Raw genomic sequence first — 19,004 nt, 5'->3', positions numbered from 1 at the left:
TCAGTTGGCTGAGCAATGGCATTTTCATCACCAGACAAAGTTCAGAATTTCCTTTAGAGGAAAACTGACTCTTTTTGAACTTTCAGACTACTGAGCTGAGCAGAGTGAAACCAATTGTTGAGACATCATGCATGGATCTAAGGGACAGATGGGTCCAAACTATGCCAGTGAATCATGATAAGACATTTAGCCTGTATTTTTTTTTCTATTTATTTCTGTATAACTATTGTTCTTGCTCTGCTGTTTGTTCTGAGACTCACTTGCTTTCACCATTTCTCAGCAGTAGTGAATACACAAGATATTCTGCAAGAAACCTGAGACCACTTAGAAAGCAGCTGTGAGATGAGTTGAACTCACATTCACAGAGCAATGTTCTACTTCAACATGAAGATCCAGACTGAAGGCAAGTTGGGCACCTCTTGGATGTTACGGTTCCTGAAAAGTTTTCACTGGTTGTGAAAACAGCTCTTCTCCTTTTAGAAAACATATTCTGTACAAAAAGAACACTAAAAGCAAGTCAATGGTGAAATTAGAGGTCTACATAGATTACACTCCCAATGCAAAGGAATGGATTAGCTTAACTTTCAACTCCTGCTGCTTAATGTTGATTTAATATATTGTCTTGACTTTTAATAAGGTTATTGAAAGATAAAAGCATATAAGGAGCTGTGCCACAGATGCGACAGTCAGAACTTCATACGCAAAATAAAAAGAGACATTATAATAAAATGAAAATTGAATGTTGCTTGTATAAAATCTGGCTTTGTTTTGATGCATAAAAAAGCAAACACTGTTCCATACTGAGGTTTTCAAGAATGTCTTAAGTACACAATGCTTCTGATGCCACCCCAGTTGCCTATATATAGATCTGTCTTGTGTAAAGAATTTAAAAAGCATTAGAATGGAGAAATCAAAGAGACAATAAATTTTAAACCAATCTTATTGTCTGCAGCCTAAAGTGTTATTAAGATCAAAGTGGAGCAAACATCTGGCATTTGCCTTTCTGCAAAAATTAGATCAAATTACCTACCATAGGATTTAGATCCATTCAGTAAGCTCTTTCCATTGTACACATAGTTTTCTTTCTCCTTTTTTATTTGCTAAATCTAACATAACACCCAAATTCTAGCCTCTTCATTCATTTGAAGTTGAAACAAATTAACAACAAAACTGGAAAGCATGTTCCTCATGAGCATCTGTTTCCGGAGGAACATTCAAGGTCCTTCAGATGCTAAAGAGAGAAGTTCAGCAAGACTTCATCTTTGCCATTAAGTGTAATTGTCTAGAAATAAACTTTACTGAGTACACAAAACCCTGTCCCCATCCTTAAAAAATAAATTCTTCAAGATTACTCTTGTAACTAATGTCATTGTTGACTTTATTCCATATTAATCACTCCTAAAGTGTGTTGTTAAGAAACTTGCCACAGTGGCTGATACTTTGATGTAGATTGTTATCCAATATACATTTTTCAGACTTCTAAATAAATCTAATGCACACCCTAGCTTTTACATCTTTATTTAGAGAGATAAATATATTTATGTTACATCTATATAGTATGTTTTTTTAATTTCTCTGTGTAAAATAATGCAATAATCCAAAGCTAAGATTGAGAATATGTCTCTTCTCTTAAATACGAAATGCAATGTGCCCTCACACCTCAAAAAATTAATTACAAAAGTTGAATTAAAAGGAAAACAATATTAAGGCCTGCAGTCGTCATGATATGAATCAAAATCTCAACAGTGTTCAGTAAGTAGTGAAGTAAGTGTATTGCCATACAATAACTATAAAATTTTGATTAATGAATTTGAGTGTTCTGTCCCATAGGAGCTGTAAATTACACATTAATTCTTTCCAATTGCATTATTGCCAGAAACCTTATTGATATTACTAGGCAGAAAGGTAAGGTATAGCTCTCAAATATTCTAGAGAGAATAGCAATTTTTTTAGCCTTTGTTCTTTTGTGCTCTTGTATTGTGAACTGGAATATTACTTTTTTCCATCAGGCATCCTTTAAAAAAGAAATGCAAACATAGCAAGTTGAAATTTTCTTTGCAGAACTTGTATTGTGATTCAGTGTAATTTTCCCATTTGATCCATCCCCAAGCTATGTGATTTACATCTGATGAGTTATTGCTTATCACACCTAGAAGTTTGGCATTTTTAATGCAATCCCAAATAATCTTTCTTTACATCAGTATAGAATTTTATTCTCATCTCTTGCTCCTTGATTATTAAAAAAAAAAAAGGGGATTATTAATTTTATTTGCAAAACCTTTAGAAAATAATAGGAAAGGGTGAAAGTGACAGTCAAAATTTCTGTGCTCCTCCACCCAGATCCATGAAAGCTAGAGGAAGAATTCAGGCAGCCAGAAGCCACACATTGTCAAAGGGCACCTTAAAGTCATCAGCTACATTCCCAGGCAAGCAGTGCAGACAGGCTTCAGATGTTTTTATGTAGATGCATTACAAGGTAGCATCAAAAATCTGCACTGGGATTCCTTGTGATACTTGTGCGTTGCTGGGAATTTCTGGTTTCAGTCTCAGATGATTAAAAAAAAATAAACCAAGGTGTCTGAATCTTATTAAGGTTTTTGATACCTTAAGACCAAGAGCTGATGGCTATTTAAAATATATACCAGTGATAACTCCATTGTTTTGCCTAAATGCAAATACACATTAAATTTTTCACTCCCTTAAAATTTAAATGATGCAGCTCTCCCCTTTAGAAGCCTTTGGTTAGAGCAACCATCCAGGTAAGTGGGACAAGTGAGAAAAAATTTTGGACGCTCTTCTGCCAATATTGAATGTTGTATCTCAGGAATTATTGAAGTGATTCCTAAGGCAGGCTTGAGTTATTTGGAGTGAATAAGATCTAAGTTCTTTTTCACTTGGTGGTTCTCCTTCAGGAAACCTGTAGGTTTACTCCTATAGTAGAAAAGGAACATCAGTCCCCAGGGTGCAGTTCTAATTCTCCTTTTTGGATTTTTTTTTGTTTAGGTCAGGTTTTTTATTTTGGTTTTGGTGGGGTTTTTGTTTGGTTTGGGGTTTTTTTGGTTTGGTTTGTTTCACTCAGGAGAAGGTAAATCACAAGGTGAAATTACCACATCATTTTTGCAAAGGCAACATCCCTGTTCCCAGCCAGGCACCGCTGGTGACAGGCAGCTGGAGCAGAGCCACGGTGCTGTCTGTCCAGCTGCCACAACTGTACCTACTGTGCACATCTGCTGCTCAGATGGGAGCACACGCTCAGCACATCCAGCCTTCTCCTGGTGCCTCAGTCTCACAAGGCGGGTGCGAATCAGCGGCGCGGCACATGGATGACAGAGCACACACAGAAACCCCCAACAGAGATCTCTGTCTCACTGGGGACACTGGAAAGGATAGTCTCACTTCTGTCTGCATCCCTGAAAGCAGATTAAGGTGTGTGAATTCTCTCTCACTTTATAGCACTACTGCCTATCTCTGACCCATGGGATGGAAAGTTTGAAGAAATCTGTTCTCTCTGGTTGCAGTCCTTTTTCAACCCTGGCCTTGCACATGTGCTGCCAGCAGGGACAAATCTTCCTGTTCTCTTCTATAATGGTTTTTCATCTCCTCTGTCCCTATTTGCAACTTGTAATATGCTATGTTGTAAAGGTGTTCCTTACTCTTTTTTTTCTAGATGTGGTACTCATCTGCTAGCTAGACATGGAACTGAGATATGGTGTAAGGCAGGCAGGCCAACTCCAACTTTAACTCTACAACAATTCAATGCTGATTTATATTTTGAACTGTCACTATATGGTTTACAAGGGGAAAAGTGTGAGAGCAAAGATTGAGATTTCCCTTCTATAAATTGTGGAAGGGTGAGGGGGAAGTGACAGATCTCATTTAAAAACATTATTGAAGTAGCCGTGTTGAATGATGGTGCCATTGCTTGTCTCTGTGTCTTATTGTCATAATGTAAACCCTTTTATAATTAGAAGAAACCACAGAAGTCAGGATAAAGTACAACAGATCCAGAAAGAGCTGGAAACTTAAGGAAGGAACAAAACCAAACCAAAACCCACAAAAAACCCAAAAAACAAACAACAATAGACACAGGCTGGAGAAGATATTTTATTTATTTGTTACTAGTAGTTAAGATGACGTACAAAATGCTGGGAAGAAAAATCTCCAATTCTATTCAGTTACAAAGTAATTAAAACTTCATTTTAAACCAAGTTTTGCTTTGTGAGACCGAGCATGAAAATACTGCAGCCTTAGGTTATATAGTCCATTGTTTTTAGAATAAAGCAGACATTTAAATACATATTGTGGTTGATATTAAATATCTCATATAATTGTAAGTTAGCAGAACTTTCTTACTCTCAGGCAATAACTAGCGATTCATAAAAGTTCTTTGTATAAAATTTACATGGGTGCGGGGGGGATCTGCCTCGAGGGGAGTTCCATCATGATCTATGCACAGGCAGTTTTAGAACATAAAGATTTGGGATACTTTTATCAATTTTCTTTGAGAATTCTAGCCAAAACTTAAAGGAGTCAGTAATGTTTGAAGCTTTGCTTAACAGCTAAGGGTTTAGGGACATAGCAGTCACTGTCAAATAAAAGGGGAGTTTTGCTGTCAACTTTACATGAAGAAAAAAATCATTCTCAAGGTGTTCCCATTTCCTGAACAGAAACCCAAACTAGTACAAAACTTCCAGCAATGACTGAGGTTGGCCCTTTCCCCTGGAAAAAAAATCAAACAAAAGTAATTTAAAGGAAAAACATTCCCTGCCTATTATCAGTGAAAGAGAATTTGTATTAATAATAACATTAAATATCCATATCTTTCTGTTTAATTATTCACATTCCACACAGTGGAAACCTACCTCCTATAATTCCAGATTTTAAAACTGGATTTTAAAATCCATGAAGAAATGTGTCAAACTGCAGAGTGAGAGTACACCAAATGAAATGCATTTTAATAATACCAATAAATGACTTGCAATCTCTTAATCTTACAAACACAAACCTCAGAGCAGTGGGTTTTACAGTAAAAATAGATTAGTTGTAGAGATGCAGGCTATCACCAATAAATGAGTGATGGATTATATAACAGGTGGAACAACTGATAAAATGAGGCCACACAGGATGCATCTGTGACATGCCACTCATAATGTATCTTTCCCTTTGGGCATGTTACTAAGGGCAGAATTGTCTTCCTCAACATTCTGTGGCAAGAAATAATGTCAAAATAATCACCTTGTGGCTGAGAGAGGCATCTGGTGCAAGAGAGAATGCTTATACTGATGGATGCTAGAGAATATTGCTGCTGAGTCCTGGATTCTCAAGGACTCCTCACACAGTAAGTGTGGACCTGACTCCCATTTCACTCATATCAGCGCTGTCAAGGCTGGTTTCGGGTCTGGTACTGACTCTTGCACAAGAACATGCCTTTACTTGACAGGACCAGCTCTCAACGCCCCACAGGCACAGCACAGGTAGGGAGGTGTGCAGCACCCTGTCAGCTCTTCAGCACCCAGCTGGAATGTGCCCTTGCAAAGACTGCACCCAGGACACCCTCAGGCTTCCCACCGAGTGCTTGGGACAGCAAGTGCAACATGCATTGAAGGGCTGCCTCTCTGGTCCAGTGCCCAGGACACACCTCATTAGACCAACTTCATTTGTAGGACCTTCTGTGCTCTTGCCAAATTTTACAGCCCCGATCAAGTTTAAACTCCTAATCCTGAAGGAAAGAAAAGACAAGAAAACCTTACAGGTAGGAGTTATGGAGCAGTTGGAAGTAATCTGTCCCCTTTCATGATTTTTCCCCCTAAATGAGAAGGGCAGTTAGCTCTAAGTTTTCAGGAAATTCTCTTTACTTACTCCAAATCCAGTTTAAATGCAAGTCTGTGGTAAAAGATATAAAAAGAGGATCATTGCTGGCAAAGTTCTGCATCTCTGTTTCAACAAACTGCATGCCTGTGGCAAAGCTAAAATAACAATAACAATGCAATGTTTACTAGTCATGAATGTCGTGTCTTTTGTCTCTTGTGTGGTTATTGCTTTTGCAGTCACATGATGCTTGTTTTAATTTTTGCTCTGCTCTTTATGTACTAAATTACTGCCATTCTGTACTTGATCTTGGTTAGCAAGATTTTTGTGCTGTGGTTATGGATGTGTGTGAGAAAGAGAAGGAGTTTGGATACACACAATGAAGTAGGCATACTCATTGCATGTATGTATAGATACCACTGCCTAAAAGATACTGCATATACATATATATGTAGATATGAAGAATAACTGATATCAGAAATACAAGACATCAAATGGATCTAGTGGCATAAGGATGGGTTTTGTTTGGTTTAGAGAGCCATTAGAATTCAGAAGTATATTTATAGGCTTGTATATAGTTTCCTTTTAATTTATGTAATATATGACTAGGTATATAAATTAAAGCAAAATGTAAACAGAAGACAGTATCTCTTCCTCTGTGTCTTCCTATTTATGTATCTTTCCTTTTTCTACTCACTTTTGTACTCTCCCTGTCTACTTGCTTTGACCTTTTGCTTTCTAAGTTGCTGTAGATCTGTTTCACATCCACCTATATTGACTTTTCAACACTCTCACATCCCCCCATTGTTCTCCAGACATGGCTTTTGGATTACAGCTATTTTTTTGAAGAAGTGTGTTACAAACTCTTCATACAGCTTCTATTTTCAGTGATGGCTTTGCTACACTTTAAATTGCCCTTTGTCTATTTCTTATATAAGAATAGACTCATGCTTTGAAATATATTGTCCCCTCACTTTGATGTTTCATGTAATACAGTAAAAGCAAATAGCACAAAGGTGAACATTCGCAAAAGCCACAGTTCCATTTTCCCAGCAAGGAGCAAAAATGTGAATATACACTAGGAAACCTAATTCATTACTGTGGGTAAGTAAGGTTTTTTTAATATTTCATACCCCTGTTAATTTTTTTTTGCTGTAGTGAACGTTCATGCATTTGCTAGTCCATATCCATTTTCTCCCTTACACATACACACATGCATGCCCTTTCCTTACATGATTTTTTTTGTTCTTTCTGGGGGGTTTTGCTTGTTTTAGGTAATTCACTAGGTCCGTTTCAGTTTTGCCCAGCCTTGAAGATATGCTAGTTCATGCCACTCACTCTCACGCTGGCAGTGATTGCGTACAGTCAGAGTGCAATTGCTACTTTTTCTCAGTTTAGTCCAAGTCAATAGATATACACCGGCACTCCTTAACTCGGGTGATTCTTTTCTTCTTTCTTGGGGGCTGAAGTTCAGGGCAATTGAGTGTAACAGTCATGGTGGTGAATTTCTTGGGCTTGCAGAAGGAACAAGACTGGAAGGAGCCTTCTTCTTTACGGACATGCCTGGGGATGTAGAAGGAATTGCACTGGCCGTAGCAGAACCTGTTGATAATGGTACGACTGTTGCAGCCTTCTTCGTGGATAGTTTGTTTGAGGGGTTGAGTTTTGCACCAATCCCGCTTTAGGTACTTGCGCTCAGTGATGTGCAATGCCTCCTGACTGGACTCCAGCACCTCTTCAGCAGGCATTGAGGTGCCTTTTCCTCGCTCTCGATGCCTGGAGCCTGACTGCTGCTGTGTCTGCATTTGCTCTGAATCATTGGGCTGATCCTTGACAGGAGGAGGGATAGCACCTTGAGATCCTCGATTCCTCTTTCTGCCTTCAGCTGTTGGTAGCAGAAATCCCATCAGAAGAAACAAGGCACCGATGGCATACAGTGTGCGGACCATCCTGTATGAAGGAAGTTGAGGAAATAAAGCACAGTTGTGGATACCAGATATCAACAGAAGCAGGTATGCAGTAAATTTTCAGTTCCATAAAAGAAATGTGTGCACATACACACAAAAAATAAGCATTCAAGCCTGTACCAGCTGGAAAGCTGTTTCCAAATTACCATGTGATAAAAGCTTTCAGATAGAGTGATTGAAAGTCAGAGGCTAAAGTAAACCGAAAGAAAATTTTGGGGTTTGTATCCTCCATCTTTTTCCAGCTCTTTTCTCCATGTGTATTACCCTAGTTCTAATTCCCTTCTTATAGCTCACTGACATATAGGAAGATTGCTCCTGGCTTACAATGGTGGAAGAACAAATTTTACACTAGGCAAGGATTCATTTATATGACACAGCTATCTACAATACCAGAGGGCCAAAGTCTTAGTCTCAGCAGACCTAGTCTAGTTTTGTGTTCCTTAATCAGATTCACAAACTTTGTACGGCTTCTTGTATAATATACATCCAGTATACAATGTATATGCGACATACCTGTTGCCTGTTTTACAGCATCCCAAACTCTGTCACACTGCACCTCTAAAGGGGTCCAGTGCATCTGAGTGTAATGATGCTTAAGCTGAGAGATGTGCAACAAGTCAGGCAACTAACATAAAAGAATATTTAGGTACAGATTAAAAAAGATCCGTCTATAATGTCAAACTGCATCTTCTTGCACATTACTCTAGATTTCTGACAGAAATTACACAGATGCAATCATAGTGCTAAGAATTGCTCAGCTCCCTGAATTATATTAATTTTATGCAGAATGATGTTGGAAGACAGCAGGATTTTGTATATGACATTAAATATCACAGAGTTTGTGCACACAAAAAAAAAGACCACTTCAGGAAGTGCAGTTAAGTGGAGATGATCAGGTCCTTCAAAGCCACATGGCTGCTCCAAACCTAATTATTGCATAGGAACAGCCTTTCTTTCCTTCCTTATTCCACCACTTCTGCTGCTTCCCAAAGCTCTGAGTTCTTGAGGCTGTTTAGTCAGCTCAAGACACCAACCAGCATGGAAGAAACGCATCAGCACCACACTTCCCCATTCCAGAACCAACATGGTCTCCGAGTTTTTCTGCAAGGAGCTATGTGGTAGCAAGACAGACAGATGAGGGAATAAGTCTCTGAGGGACCCTCCTCATGTGAGTCTGGAAGAAGGCACCAGAAATGAGCAATTACTCACAAAAAAACCTTGTAAAACACTAAAATTTTCACGAGGCACAGGCATTAAAAAGGGGAAGAACTGTGAAAAAAACTGAGAAGTCAATGTTTTCTACCTGCTTGGAGTGCTGAAGTTGTATCCCTTATTTGACTTGCTTTATCAGTATGGAAAACATTAGTGTTTGAATTGAAGAGTCCTGCTTGTGTTACTACCCGAGAAACATGTGAAACCGAGGGCACTGTCCTGGATGGCTTTATCCGCTCTGCCTGAGACCACACAGCTAGGCAGGAAAGCAGCCAAATGCCAATGCTGTGAGGGCCACCTAGAGACTCAGCAGAGGCTCAGGGTAAGTACCATTTGCTATAAAAGATAACTGCTAATTCTTAGTTATTAGGTCTTTCCAGTCACATGGAGAAAATAAATATTATGCTGTTCAAAAAACCTTTCTGATCAAATGATTTGGGAGAGGAATTCCTGAGGCAGAAAAGTAGCATAGGGGGTTCCACTATATTCAAGGAGTTGCATGTGGATCTAATATTTTTAGTGTTTGTTAACAGATTGTTAGAGCACCTAGAGTTCCTGATATATCAGAAAAGTATGCATTTGTTTCAGTAATTTATGTTTTTGCACCAGCATGTTTTGCAGAAGTTTCACACTTCCAGCAAGGGGTGTAAGAATGACACTACTCCTGACTCCAACAGACAATTTGGAAGGGCCGCTTTTAGTATGTAAATAATATGGTATGGAACACGCAATTTTAATAACCTTAAGGCTTTCACATAGAAAAAAAATTGGTAATTCCAATTAGAGAATCATGCAGCATCATTTCAAGCATCAGCGCAAACTTCACCTCTGCTGGTTTTTCCTCTTCTCTATTACAATGAATGTTATTTAAACATGTTTCATTTTAATTCTGCCTTAAAGATAATTTTTAAAAGAAATATAAACTATTGCTTATTCCCTCAAGAGATCAGAATGATTTCATCCAGAGCTATTCCTATTTCTCTGTTGACTGTCTAGTCACCAGTATTTTAATATGCACTTTATTTACTCAACATGGTGCTGGAGTATTAAAAGAAAAAAAAAAAAGGAAGTAATTGCATGAAGTTGAAAATAAATTGCTAGTTTGTAAGCAGTGCCAGAAAATTTCAGGTGTTTATTTTATTTAGTGTCCCACAGCTTGGATGAGATTCCACCAACGTGCATATTCCTGGACTACTTTTATTTTTAAAACTGATTACCTCCACATTGTTTTCTTTCTTTTTTTTCCCCCATAGATGTGCAATTGATGACATAGCAAGGTCTAGTCCTAAGAAAATGAGATATACTTTGGGATGGGAATTTGTGGCAAATTTCATGGTAGTATTTCCTATTGGAAGGTCTGCGTCCCAGATTTGTGCAACTTTATTAAGCACGTGCTTATCCCTAAGGAAATGCAAGCATGTGCTTCAATGTAATTCTAAACTGGGAGGAAGGTAATTTTTCACTGGGTTGGTTGCCAGCCTTAAAGGTGGAAGCGGCATTACATGCTCATAAAAGAAATTGTGATTCAAATGAAAATTAGCCACTCAGCAGAAATAGTTGTTACGGTCACTTCCAAAACACACATCTAAAAGTAAAAGTAATCCAATCATTTAGAGATAAGTACAGGTTAAATGCAGAAGCAGCTGTCTGAACTTCAAGATGACCACAGCAGGATCCATTTTTAATAATAACTTACTAATCATCTATTTAAAAATTAAGATTTTTTTTTTTAATGCCGAATACAAAGGAAAATGAGGTGGTATGCCTCAGGAAGGAAAGCAGCCAAAATGCAGTGTGGGCACCCTGGACCACCTCTGGTCCCAGGGCAATGCATTTGCTTATGAGAGAAGATGACACCTTTGCTTACAGTAGGAAGTGAAGTGGTTCATCTACGTATGAGTTAGCAGTTGTGAATGCTTCCTTAACAGGGTTATTACTGAAAGAAATAGAACACAGAAGAGAACAGTAGAAGAAGTAACTAAAATCAATGTTACCATATCCAAAGTTTTACTGAATAGAGATCTCTTCTGAAGTAAATGCTTTTTCTCCTCATTATAGCGATAATTCTGCAGAAGTAACAGCTCTGGAGCTGTGAGAATCAGGATGTAAAAGCTTATATTCCACATTTCTGCAAAATTTTCATTACTTGATACTATATTGGCTGTTACACTGGCATAACCAGTAATCTTTTTGTGAATTCCTTTGAGAATCCTTTGAACAGATGACTATAACCAAAATGATCAATTCCCTCTTATTTCCTTCAGATCCAGAGATACGATAGAATATTTATTTTTTAAAAGTAACACAATACTCCAAAACTCTATTCTTTCCATATTTCACTGCTGAGCTCCACTTTTCATCATCTGTAAGCTCTTAGCCCTAAAGCCAAAAGAAGTTTTATTGCTGACTTCAAACAGAAGCAGAATTGGGCCCTAACAGTCATATCACTTCATATGTGGTTTATCTAGAGCCTGAGATCTCATCATCTAAAACAGATTAAGAAATTTGTGGATTAATACTAGCAACCATTGATTGAGAAATATACATGCTTTCAGGTTTATTATTTCATACAATTAAGCTGTAATTTTTCTTATTTATACAACAAATTTTATGAAATGTAATTTTATGCTACATATTAGGGATCTTCACACATCAGTTCCTAGACAGAATTTCCCTATGAGTTCACAGGTAGAGTCAGAAAGTTACTACTGAAATTTTTAGCACAAGGCAATTTGTTTAAAACATCTGGATGGAAACCTGGTTGAAATATACAGAAAAATTGTCACAGACCTTAACAGGCCCATAATTTTATCTGTGAACCATTTTTACTGAGAAAATATTATGATGAGCCATGGATTCCTGTGCTTCACAGAAAACATGAAAAATAATCTGAAGAAGAACTAAAAAAACCTGTGTATTTGGTGGACTTCAAATACAAGCCAAAGAAAGACACAAAACACAATCCCTTTGACTACTGTGAAAATAGAAGTGGTTTATGTCCCAGAAGATCAGAATAATTTTATGCTTTGCATATTACATATGAATTACAGAAACAGTCTTATGTAATGTTTTCATAGTTCATATATCTGTACTTCTAAATATAAAAAAAAGCATGGTAATAGCAGTTCCCAGAGAACTGTATTTTTTTTTTAATCAAGACAGCAAAACTAACATCTGTGTTTCTGAAAACTTGGGTACATTTACATTTCAGAAAATTTCTTCTTGAGAGTCACAGAGGTAGGGGTTTTTGAGACATATAATGAGTGTAGGCAGCAATTTTAAAACAAACAAACAAAAAAACCCTTGCAACATTGGGAATTCCTCGTTTAAGAAAGTATTTTTCTGCAGCACATCCTATGGTACTCCAGGGACGCTGAACATCATGGTAGGCATGGCTGGTACCAAACCCGCGTTAGCCCTGCCTGCAGACGCCCACGCAGCCTGACAGCTCCCAGCTTGCCAGCGCGAAACTCACTTCAGACACATTTGCTCATGGAGCCCTAAAATAGCGGGAATAGCTTTGCTCCTGTGCACGCGTGCTGAAAATGAGAGAGCCTTCAGCAGAAGCTACGCACTTCTGGGTAGCATTGCCGAGAGAAAAAATAAATACTTTAGCACCGCTTGGCACTGAATGCTAAAGAGGAGCTGAGAGCTACGGGTCTCGGTGCCTTTCATCACTTACACACAGACCCAGCGCACGCTGGTTGGTTATTCCCGGGCTTGCTGCACGCAGCGAGGAGCGGGCCAGCAGTGAAGCGCTTCTCCAGCTCGCGGGTCACCGGGCTGGGCTCACAGGCGGCTGAGGCTGGGGAGAGTCGCTGGCGCTGCACCCAAAAGTCGCCGCTCACAAAACGCGTGACTAAACCCCGCGTCCTGTCAGCAGCAGGGAGAGCCAAACGCACGTCGGTGCCTCAGAGCCCCGTCTATGCAGAAGGAGGTTTCCCCAGCGCTGTATCTCAGCCCCGATGACCGTAACGTGCTTCGCTTGCGACTCTTTCACCGAGAGGAGCCACGAGTGGGACACCGGGAGCGAGGCCGCAGGTGACGGCCGGGGAGGGACGCTGCGGCTCAGCACAGCGGGCCAGAGCCGCGCACCTTCCCAGCCCCGCACGGTCACCGCGGCCTGACACCGGGCACGACAGCCCAGCCACCGGCCAGGACAGCCCTGCCACAGCCCTGCCACCGGGTAGGACGGGCCCCACACCGGGCAGGACGGGCCCCACACCGGGCACGACGGGCCCCACACCGGGCACGACGGGCCCCACACCGGGCACGACGGGCCCCACACCGGGCACGACGGGCCCCACACCGGGCACGACGGGCCCCACACCGGGCACGACGGGCCCCGCCGCGCCGCGCAAACCGACGAGGTGAGACGGCGCTGTCGCTGAGCGCAGCCTGGCTGCAGCGCAGGGATCGCCGGCGGCCGTCAGGGCGAAGAAGCCGCAGGCCTGGTTTGGCTTGGTATGGCCGGGAGCGACTCGGCCCGGCTCCCCGCGGGCACGCACTCTCCTCGCGGCGGCTAGTGACACCGACCGGGTCTTCCCACGGGGCACGGCCGCCGTCTAGGTATACCCAAAGGAGGACGAACTCTCTGAAGTGACTGCCAAGCCCCCGAGGGATCGTATTGAAACGGACGGGGCAAGCAAGCAAGCAGGCGGACTCCACGAGGGAGAAGCCCTCCGCCAAGCTGCGCCGCTGTCCCGGGGCCGAGAGGAGCGCGGCCCGTCCAAGCCCGCGGGGAGGTCAGGGCGGCCTGGCCGAGGGGCCTGTCAACGCCGTAAGGGGAGCGGTGGCTCACGGACGCACGGAGCCGTCGGGACTACAAAACTCGCATTGCTCCGAGTCAGGTGAAAGTGCTGGGCGGAGAGGCGGCGGAGTTGCCGAGCGCAGCGCTAGAGCCGCGCCCCGCCCGAGGCCCCGCGGTGAGGGATGCGCGGCACTGCCCCCGGGCGCGCTGCCGGTGCGGAGCCTGCGCTCCGCCGCGCCCGACCCCGCTGGCACACACTGCCCCGGCAGCTCCGGAGGTACCAGGAGCACGGAGCAGAGGTTTGCAAAGGCGGGCCAGGACAGAGCCGGGGTTTGAGCGGCCTAGCAGAGGGCAGCTCGGCGGGACGGGACGGGATGGGGCTGGCACCTGGGGATCTGCCCCCGCCCCGCTCCGTGGAGAGGCCGGGCCGGGATTTTTCCGTGTCTCGGGTGGGCGCCGAATCCAATTTGTCGGGAGTGATGCTGTAGGCGGAGATGAGAGGCAGAGCTAACGGGGTTTTTGCAGTCCCCGTGCTTGTCAGGGGAAAGAGATGTAGCGGCACCCTAATCCTGAGCACTGCGGTGGAAAGGTCGGCGCGACTCACTCCCGCTGACGGGAGAGAAGGGCGTCATCCCCCTGCAAAACCGAGACGCCCCGGCGTTTTGCTAGACATCGGTGAACAACTCCTTCCCTTGCCCCTCCCTGAAGGTAGGATAGAGACCTTAAAATTTTGCCTCCCACAGAGACTGGCCGAAATCCGCAGCTGCGGGACCCGTTTGCGTCCCCGCTGTGAGTGCGCGCAGCGCGCCGCGTCCCTGCGCCTCCCGGCTCACCTGCGCGGCGGCGGCTCCTCGGCGGGGCTCGGCTCGGTGGCGGCGGCTCTTCGGCGGGGCCTGGGGCTCTGCGGGACTCTGCCCGGCGGGTCACTCGGTGGAGCGGGTGCCGTGGGAGCCCGGAGCTGCCCGGGAGTCCATAGAGAGAGAGTCGCGGATCCTGCGTACAAATTGCAGCAGCGCCGAGCTGTCTCCCATTTAAATGTCTGCCAGCTGAGATCTGCTCTCCAAGCCCCTCCAGATCATTGGACAAGCGCCTCCAAAGCCCGTGTTATCCGCCCCTTTTAACACTTCCATAAACTTCCACCAGGGAAAGCTTTCAGTCATCCAGATAACACACTCGACTACTTCCCTCTCTTCAGAGAATCGGTGCTAAAGGTCATCACCCCAAGGAATTGTTCCTGGAATGCACAGAAAATTCACATTTTCCATCCCCATTAAAGTATGACAGTTTAGAAGAATTAAACCCTACCCCCTCCCACCTCCTCCGCTGCCCTTCCGTGCAGGCTGGGCGCTTCCCTGCCCGTGAGCCGGCCGGGCGAGTGGGCCCGCTGCGGGGAGCCCTTGACCGGCCTGCCTTTGCGGCCCTCCCTCTTTCAAATGGGCTTTCTGAGGTCCTGCCATATGCCGGGACTTACGCAGCTCTGGAAAAAACCAAAAACCTCTGTGGTTATGTCTGTGTGCAGAGGGTGTTAAAGCGTGGCTCCCGATCCGCAGCCCCGCGGTCATAGCTGTGTATCAGTGAGGGTTTGTTTTTTGGGGAGGGGTTTTTTGGGGGGTTGGTTTTTTGTCCCGCAAGAGGAGAGACCCCTCGGGTGTGCTGTCACTAGGTCTCTAGGTGGGCGGCGGGCTCCTCAAGCCTCCCGCGAGGGGCAGGGAGGGCGAAGGAGCGGCGCGTCCCGCCGAGGCTGAGAGCAGACGTGGCCGGAGCCACCCGACCGTCGGGGCGGCCGCGGGGCAGCGCGGAGCAGGAGCGCACCGAGTCAGCCCCCACGGCGTCCCTGGGGTTCCTCGAAAACAGGCAAAAAACCGCCGGGGGGCTAAGCATTTTGCAGACCGAGCCTTTCCCAGCAGTAGCCGGGAACAGCTCTCCGCGCTGCGGCTGCCCGAATCCCTAGACAGCGTCGGGCTGGGGGCATCGAGGGGCAGAGCCGTGGCGGGCGGAGGGACCCCACAGCTCCGCAGTGCAGCCTGCATTTCCTCTAGTGCCAGCCGGCCGCCCCGTCCTCCAAGCGCTCCAGTGCCGGTGCTCGTCTCTTGCGGGCTTTGCACCAGGGAGGCACGCAGGGCCACCCAGAATCATTACGGCCAGGAGCAGCCGCTGAAACACGGGCTGACTTTTGGGCTTGCTAATTAAACGGAGACGTTTGTCAGCTGCGGTTTCCAGCTGCGGGCATCACCCAGCAGAAAGCAAAGCTGAGGGGAGCTCTGCCAGGGACATGAGCGCTGTAGGTGGTCGCGATAGGTCTGCGCTGGCCTTGCTGTTGGACACAAGTTACTGCCCGTGAATCAAACCAACCCTGCTCCTCGGTCACCAGCAGTCAGCACCCACCTTGGACCTCAGACAGGTCCGGATCTCACCTGACAAAGAGGTAGTTTTATTGTCCCTTGTTTTGCAGTTGGGGGAAGATAAAATGAAAGGATTTGCTACATTAGGGATGCCAGGGCTAGGCAAGGTGTCAAGTCACTTTTCACAGTACTTAGTGGTAGCTTGCTGTTTGCTAAAACCAAAGCGTGGCTTCCCTTAGTGCCTGAGTGCTGAGCAAGGTAGTGAATTGGGCCCATTACAGTAACTCGCAGACAGTTAGCAACAGCTTGTTAAAAAAATAATCAGTCACAAGGCAAGTGCCCGTAGTGCAGTGGTAGGTGGCAGCATGAGAGAGAAAATGAGTTGGTGTGCAGAAGCCGCTGAAATTCAAATACAGTTAATGGGGGAAGGATTACCGGCAAAGAATTACATCAAATGACATCTAGATGGGTAGAAGGAGAGGCCTAGGGGATTTTTAGGACTTTTTTGTTTTTTACTCGTAAAAGTGTTATTATTTTTATTTTATTTAATAAGTTTTTAACTAACTGGGGTCCATCCTTTGTCAATCCAAAGGAAAAGTCACAATTCCCACCTCTCAGTATGTTGACAGACTTTATGCTCCTTTCCATTTTCTTAAGCAGTTGCATTGATCTGGAAGGGTCTATTCACGTCTCTTCTGCTCTCTGTATCTCTCTCACTTTGATTACCAGCCCCGGAGACAGGCTGGGGATCTGCTCTGCGCTGTCCCCTCCCCAGGGCCGCAGTCTGACTCTTGAGTGGTGCTGGAGGAGGTGCTTTCTGTGGTTGCTCTGAGCTCCTGTTGGTGCCCGATGATGGCATTGCACTGCTCGCCCTTCCAGGCACTGCTGCAGGGAGGCTGCCTCTCTGCTGTATTTTTCTGGGATGTCATTTACATGTCGTTCTGGCGTTGTCTTTCCTACATGATACTTCTGGGCAGCAATTGCAGAGCAGGTGTGTCCACTTAATGCCTTACTGCGTTCAGGCATCTAGCCAGAGCTGGTGGTCTGGAGTAGATCTCACTAGACTTAGAGCATGCTAAGAAACACTTTAGGAAGGAGCTTCTAGTGTAGAAGTTGTGTTACCTCCTCAAGACCCATCTTCATTTCTCGCAGTTGAATGTCGTGTACTGCATCTTCTCATCTGGTTTCTTTCTCTTAGCTTAATCCACAGTGTTCCAAGTATGCAGTAGCATCTTGGGTCAAGCAAGACAAGTGCTCAGATTTCTATGACAGTTGGAAAGTGGAATTATTCCTGCAAGTATTTGCTTACTCATTCACAAAAATACAAAAATAAATTTGGGTACCAACAAGATAAATAATTGCAGCTGCATCTGGAGGGAATGAAGGTAGAAATAAAAGAAATAATTTTAAAAGGACATAAAAAAACCATTGTATCTCTTTCTATTTATTTGAGATAGAGGGAGGTGGGGGAAAGATGCCTTTTCCCCTCATCATTCTTTCAGGTATGCAGAATAATTTCCATCTTGGAAGAGTTATTTCTGCTGGAATCTTCAACAAAACATTCCCTGGGTTTGCTCCAAAGGTTCAGCTGTGCTGGTCAGATCGCAACCAAAGGCTGGTTGAAAAAGCACCCAGTGCTGAAAGGGAAGTACTTCTTCCTCCTGCTTTCCCCGCACTTGAAATTCTTTTGATTCTCATCAGGGCTGCTAATTGGAGATGGAATACTGATGGGGAAATGTTTCATTATTTAGTACTAAAGAGGTTTGTGGAAATCTGTATGTTTTTGTGGTATAGGTTTGAGATAAAGAACTTTAATACCATTGGGTGCTAGTGGTGTATAGTTCACCATTGACTGATTTCAACTACCTGCTTGCTGTTGTTTTGTTTGGCTTTTCTTTTTTAATTTCCTCTCCCATTTCTTGCTGGTATTCACTGTGTGAGTTGTTCTTTGTTTTAGTGGAACAGTAAGAATTGTGTAAGCTTAAAAGGAGTGCTGTGTTTAATTCTTGCAGAGAATAATGTTACTGGTCTGAGCTCCTGTCTGCTACTACTAACGTTGAGCGCTACTCAAAGTATCCTCACTGCCAGGACAGTTGGCATCTTATTAAAAGCCTTTGCAGAGAAGCCAAAGACTCACAGGGGCCAGAGACTCTTCTTTAGTAAATGGGAATAATTTATAATAACTTCAGGGAGATGCAAGTGATCTATGACAGCTGAGAACCTGGCCCTAATTTACCTAGAAAACCAGTATCTCTCACTCCTAGATATGGTCCTCCAGGTCAGAAGTAAGGCAAGCCATCCAACAAAGACAGGAGCTGCTATGCTTGGTATTTTGAACTGTTCTGTTAAGAAGAGAAAGGAGCTTGGTTTGTCTTACCAACATAACACTAATTTTTCTAATTGAGCTGTGACAAGTCTAGAACCAAGCACTGACTTCCACAGCAGTCTGCTGCTTGCCACCTGCAATCCTGGGGGCATTTGAAGCCATCCACTGGAGATGTGAGGCTGTGAAGTTTGGCGCAGTTAGTTTTTTGATGAGACAAAAGATGTGTGCATTGCAGAGATGTCTGGTTTCAGAAATTAATTTTGTGGGGAATTATCTCCCTTAGAGGTGAGGAATGTCTTTACATTGTGTGATACTGTTGAGTTTCTGGTGGTGTACACTGCTATCTGTCTGACTTGGTGGGTAAGATCAGTGTTTCAGAAGTGATTCATGACTTGGGGCATAAGCAATATATTATGTAGTGTGTGTTATGTGGGCCATGTATAGAAATGTCCATAATTTCATTCTTGTTGAGGTGTGTGAGCTTCGTTGCTCATAGAAAAGAATTGATACTCAAAGAATTTAGTTTCCTGTGGATTTTAGATATATCTGAAAGTAATGGCAAGAATTTATCATAAACCAGCATGTTTTTTCAAACCTAA

The 19,004-nt window shown here is 43.8% G+C and overlaps 1 protein-coding gene and 1 long non-coding RNA gene across 2 annotated transcripts; one reads left to right on the top strand and one right to left on the bottom strand.

Annotated features, from left to right (window-relative positions):
- Window positions 1–4,091: 4,091 nt before the first annotated feature.
- Window positions 4,092–15,046, bottom strand: GREM1 (gremlin 1, DAN family BMP antagonist). The gene is made up of 2 exons (XM_085062045.1): window positions 14,571–15,046; window positions 4,092–7,758 (listed from the first exon to the last, which is right to left on the bottom strand). The coding sequence occupies exon 2, from the start codon at window positions 7,755–7,757 to the stop codon at window positions 7,203–7,205; it is 555 nt and encodes a 184-aa protein (XP_084918171.1). The 5' UTR covers window position 7,758; window positions 14,571–15,046; the 3' UTR covers window positions 4,092–7,202.
- On the top strand, window positions 8,530–13,147 carry LOC146436259 (uncharacterized). The gene is made up of 3 exons (XR_014852598.1): window positions 8,530–9,309; window positions 9,597–9,703; window positions 12,336–13,147. It is a non-coding gene; the product is annotated as an uncharacterized LOC146436259 (long non-coding RNA).
- Window positions 15,047–19,004: the final 3,958 nt, after the last annotated feature.

The sequence above is a fragment of the Lichenostomus cassidix genome, chromosome 5 (assembly GCF_008360975.1).
Source record: "Lichenostomus cassidix isolate B80296 chromosome 5, HeHo_3.0, whole genome shotgun sequence".
Classification (NCBI taxonomy): Eukaryota; Metazoa; Chordata; class Aves; order Passeriformes; family Meliphagidae; genus Lichenostomus; species Lichenostomus cassidix.
This window is presented reverse-complemented; position numbering and strand designations above follow the sequence as displayed.

Coding starts and splice junctions, on each gene's coding strand:
- GREM1 (XM_085062045.1), bottom strand. CDS start 7,757: ATGGTCCGCACACTGTATGCCATCGGTGCCTTGTTTCTTCTGATGGGA.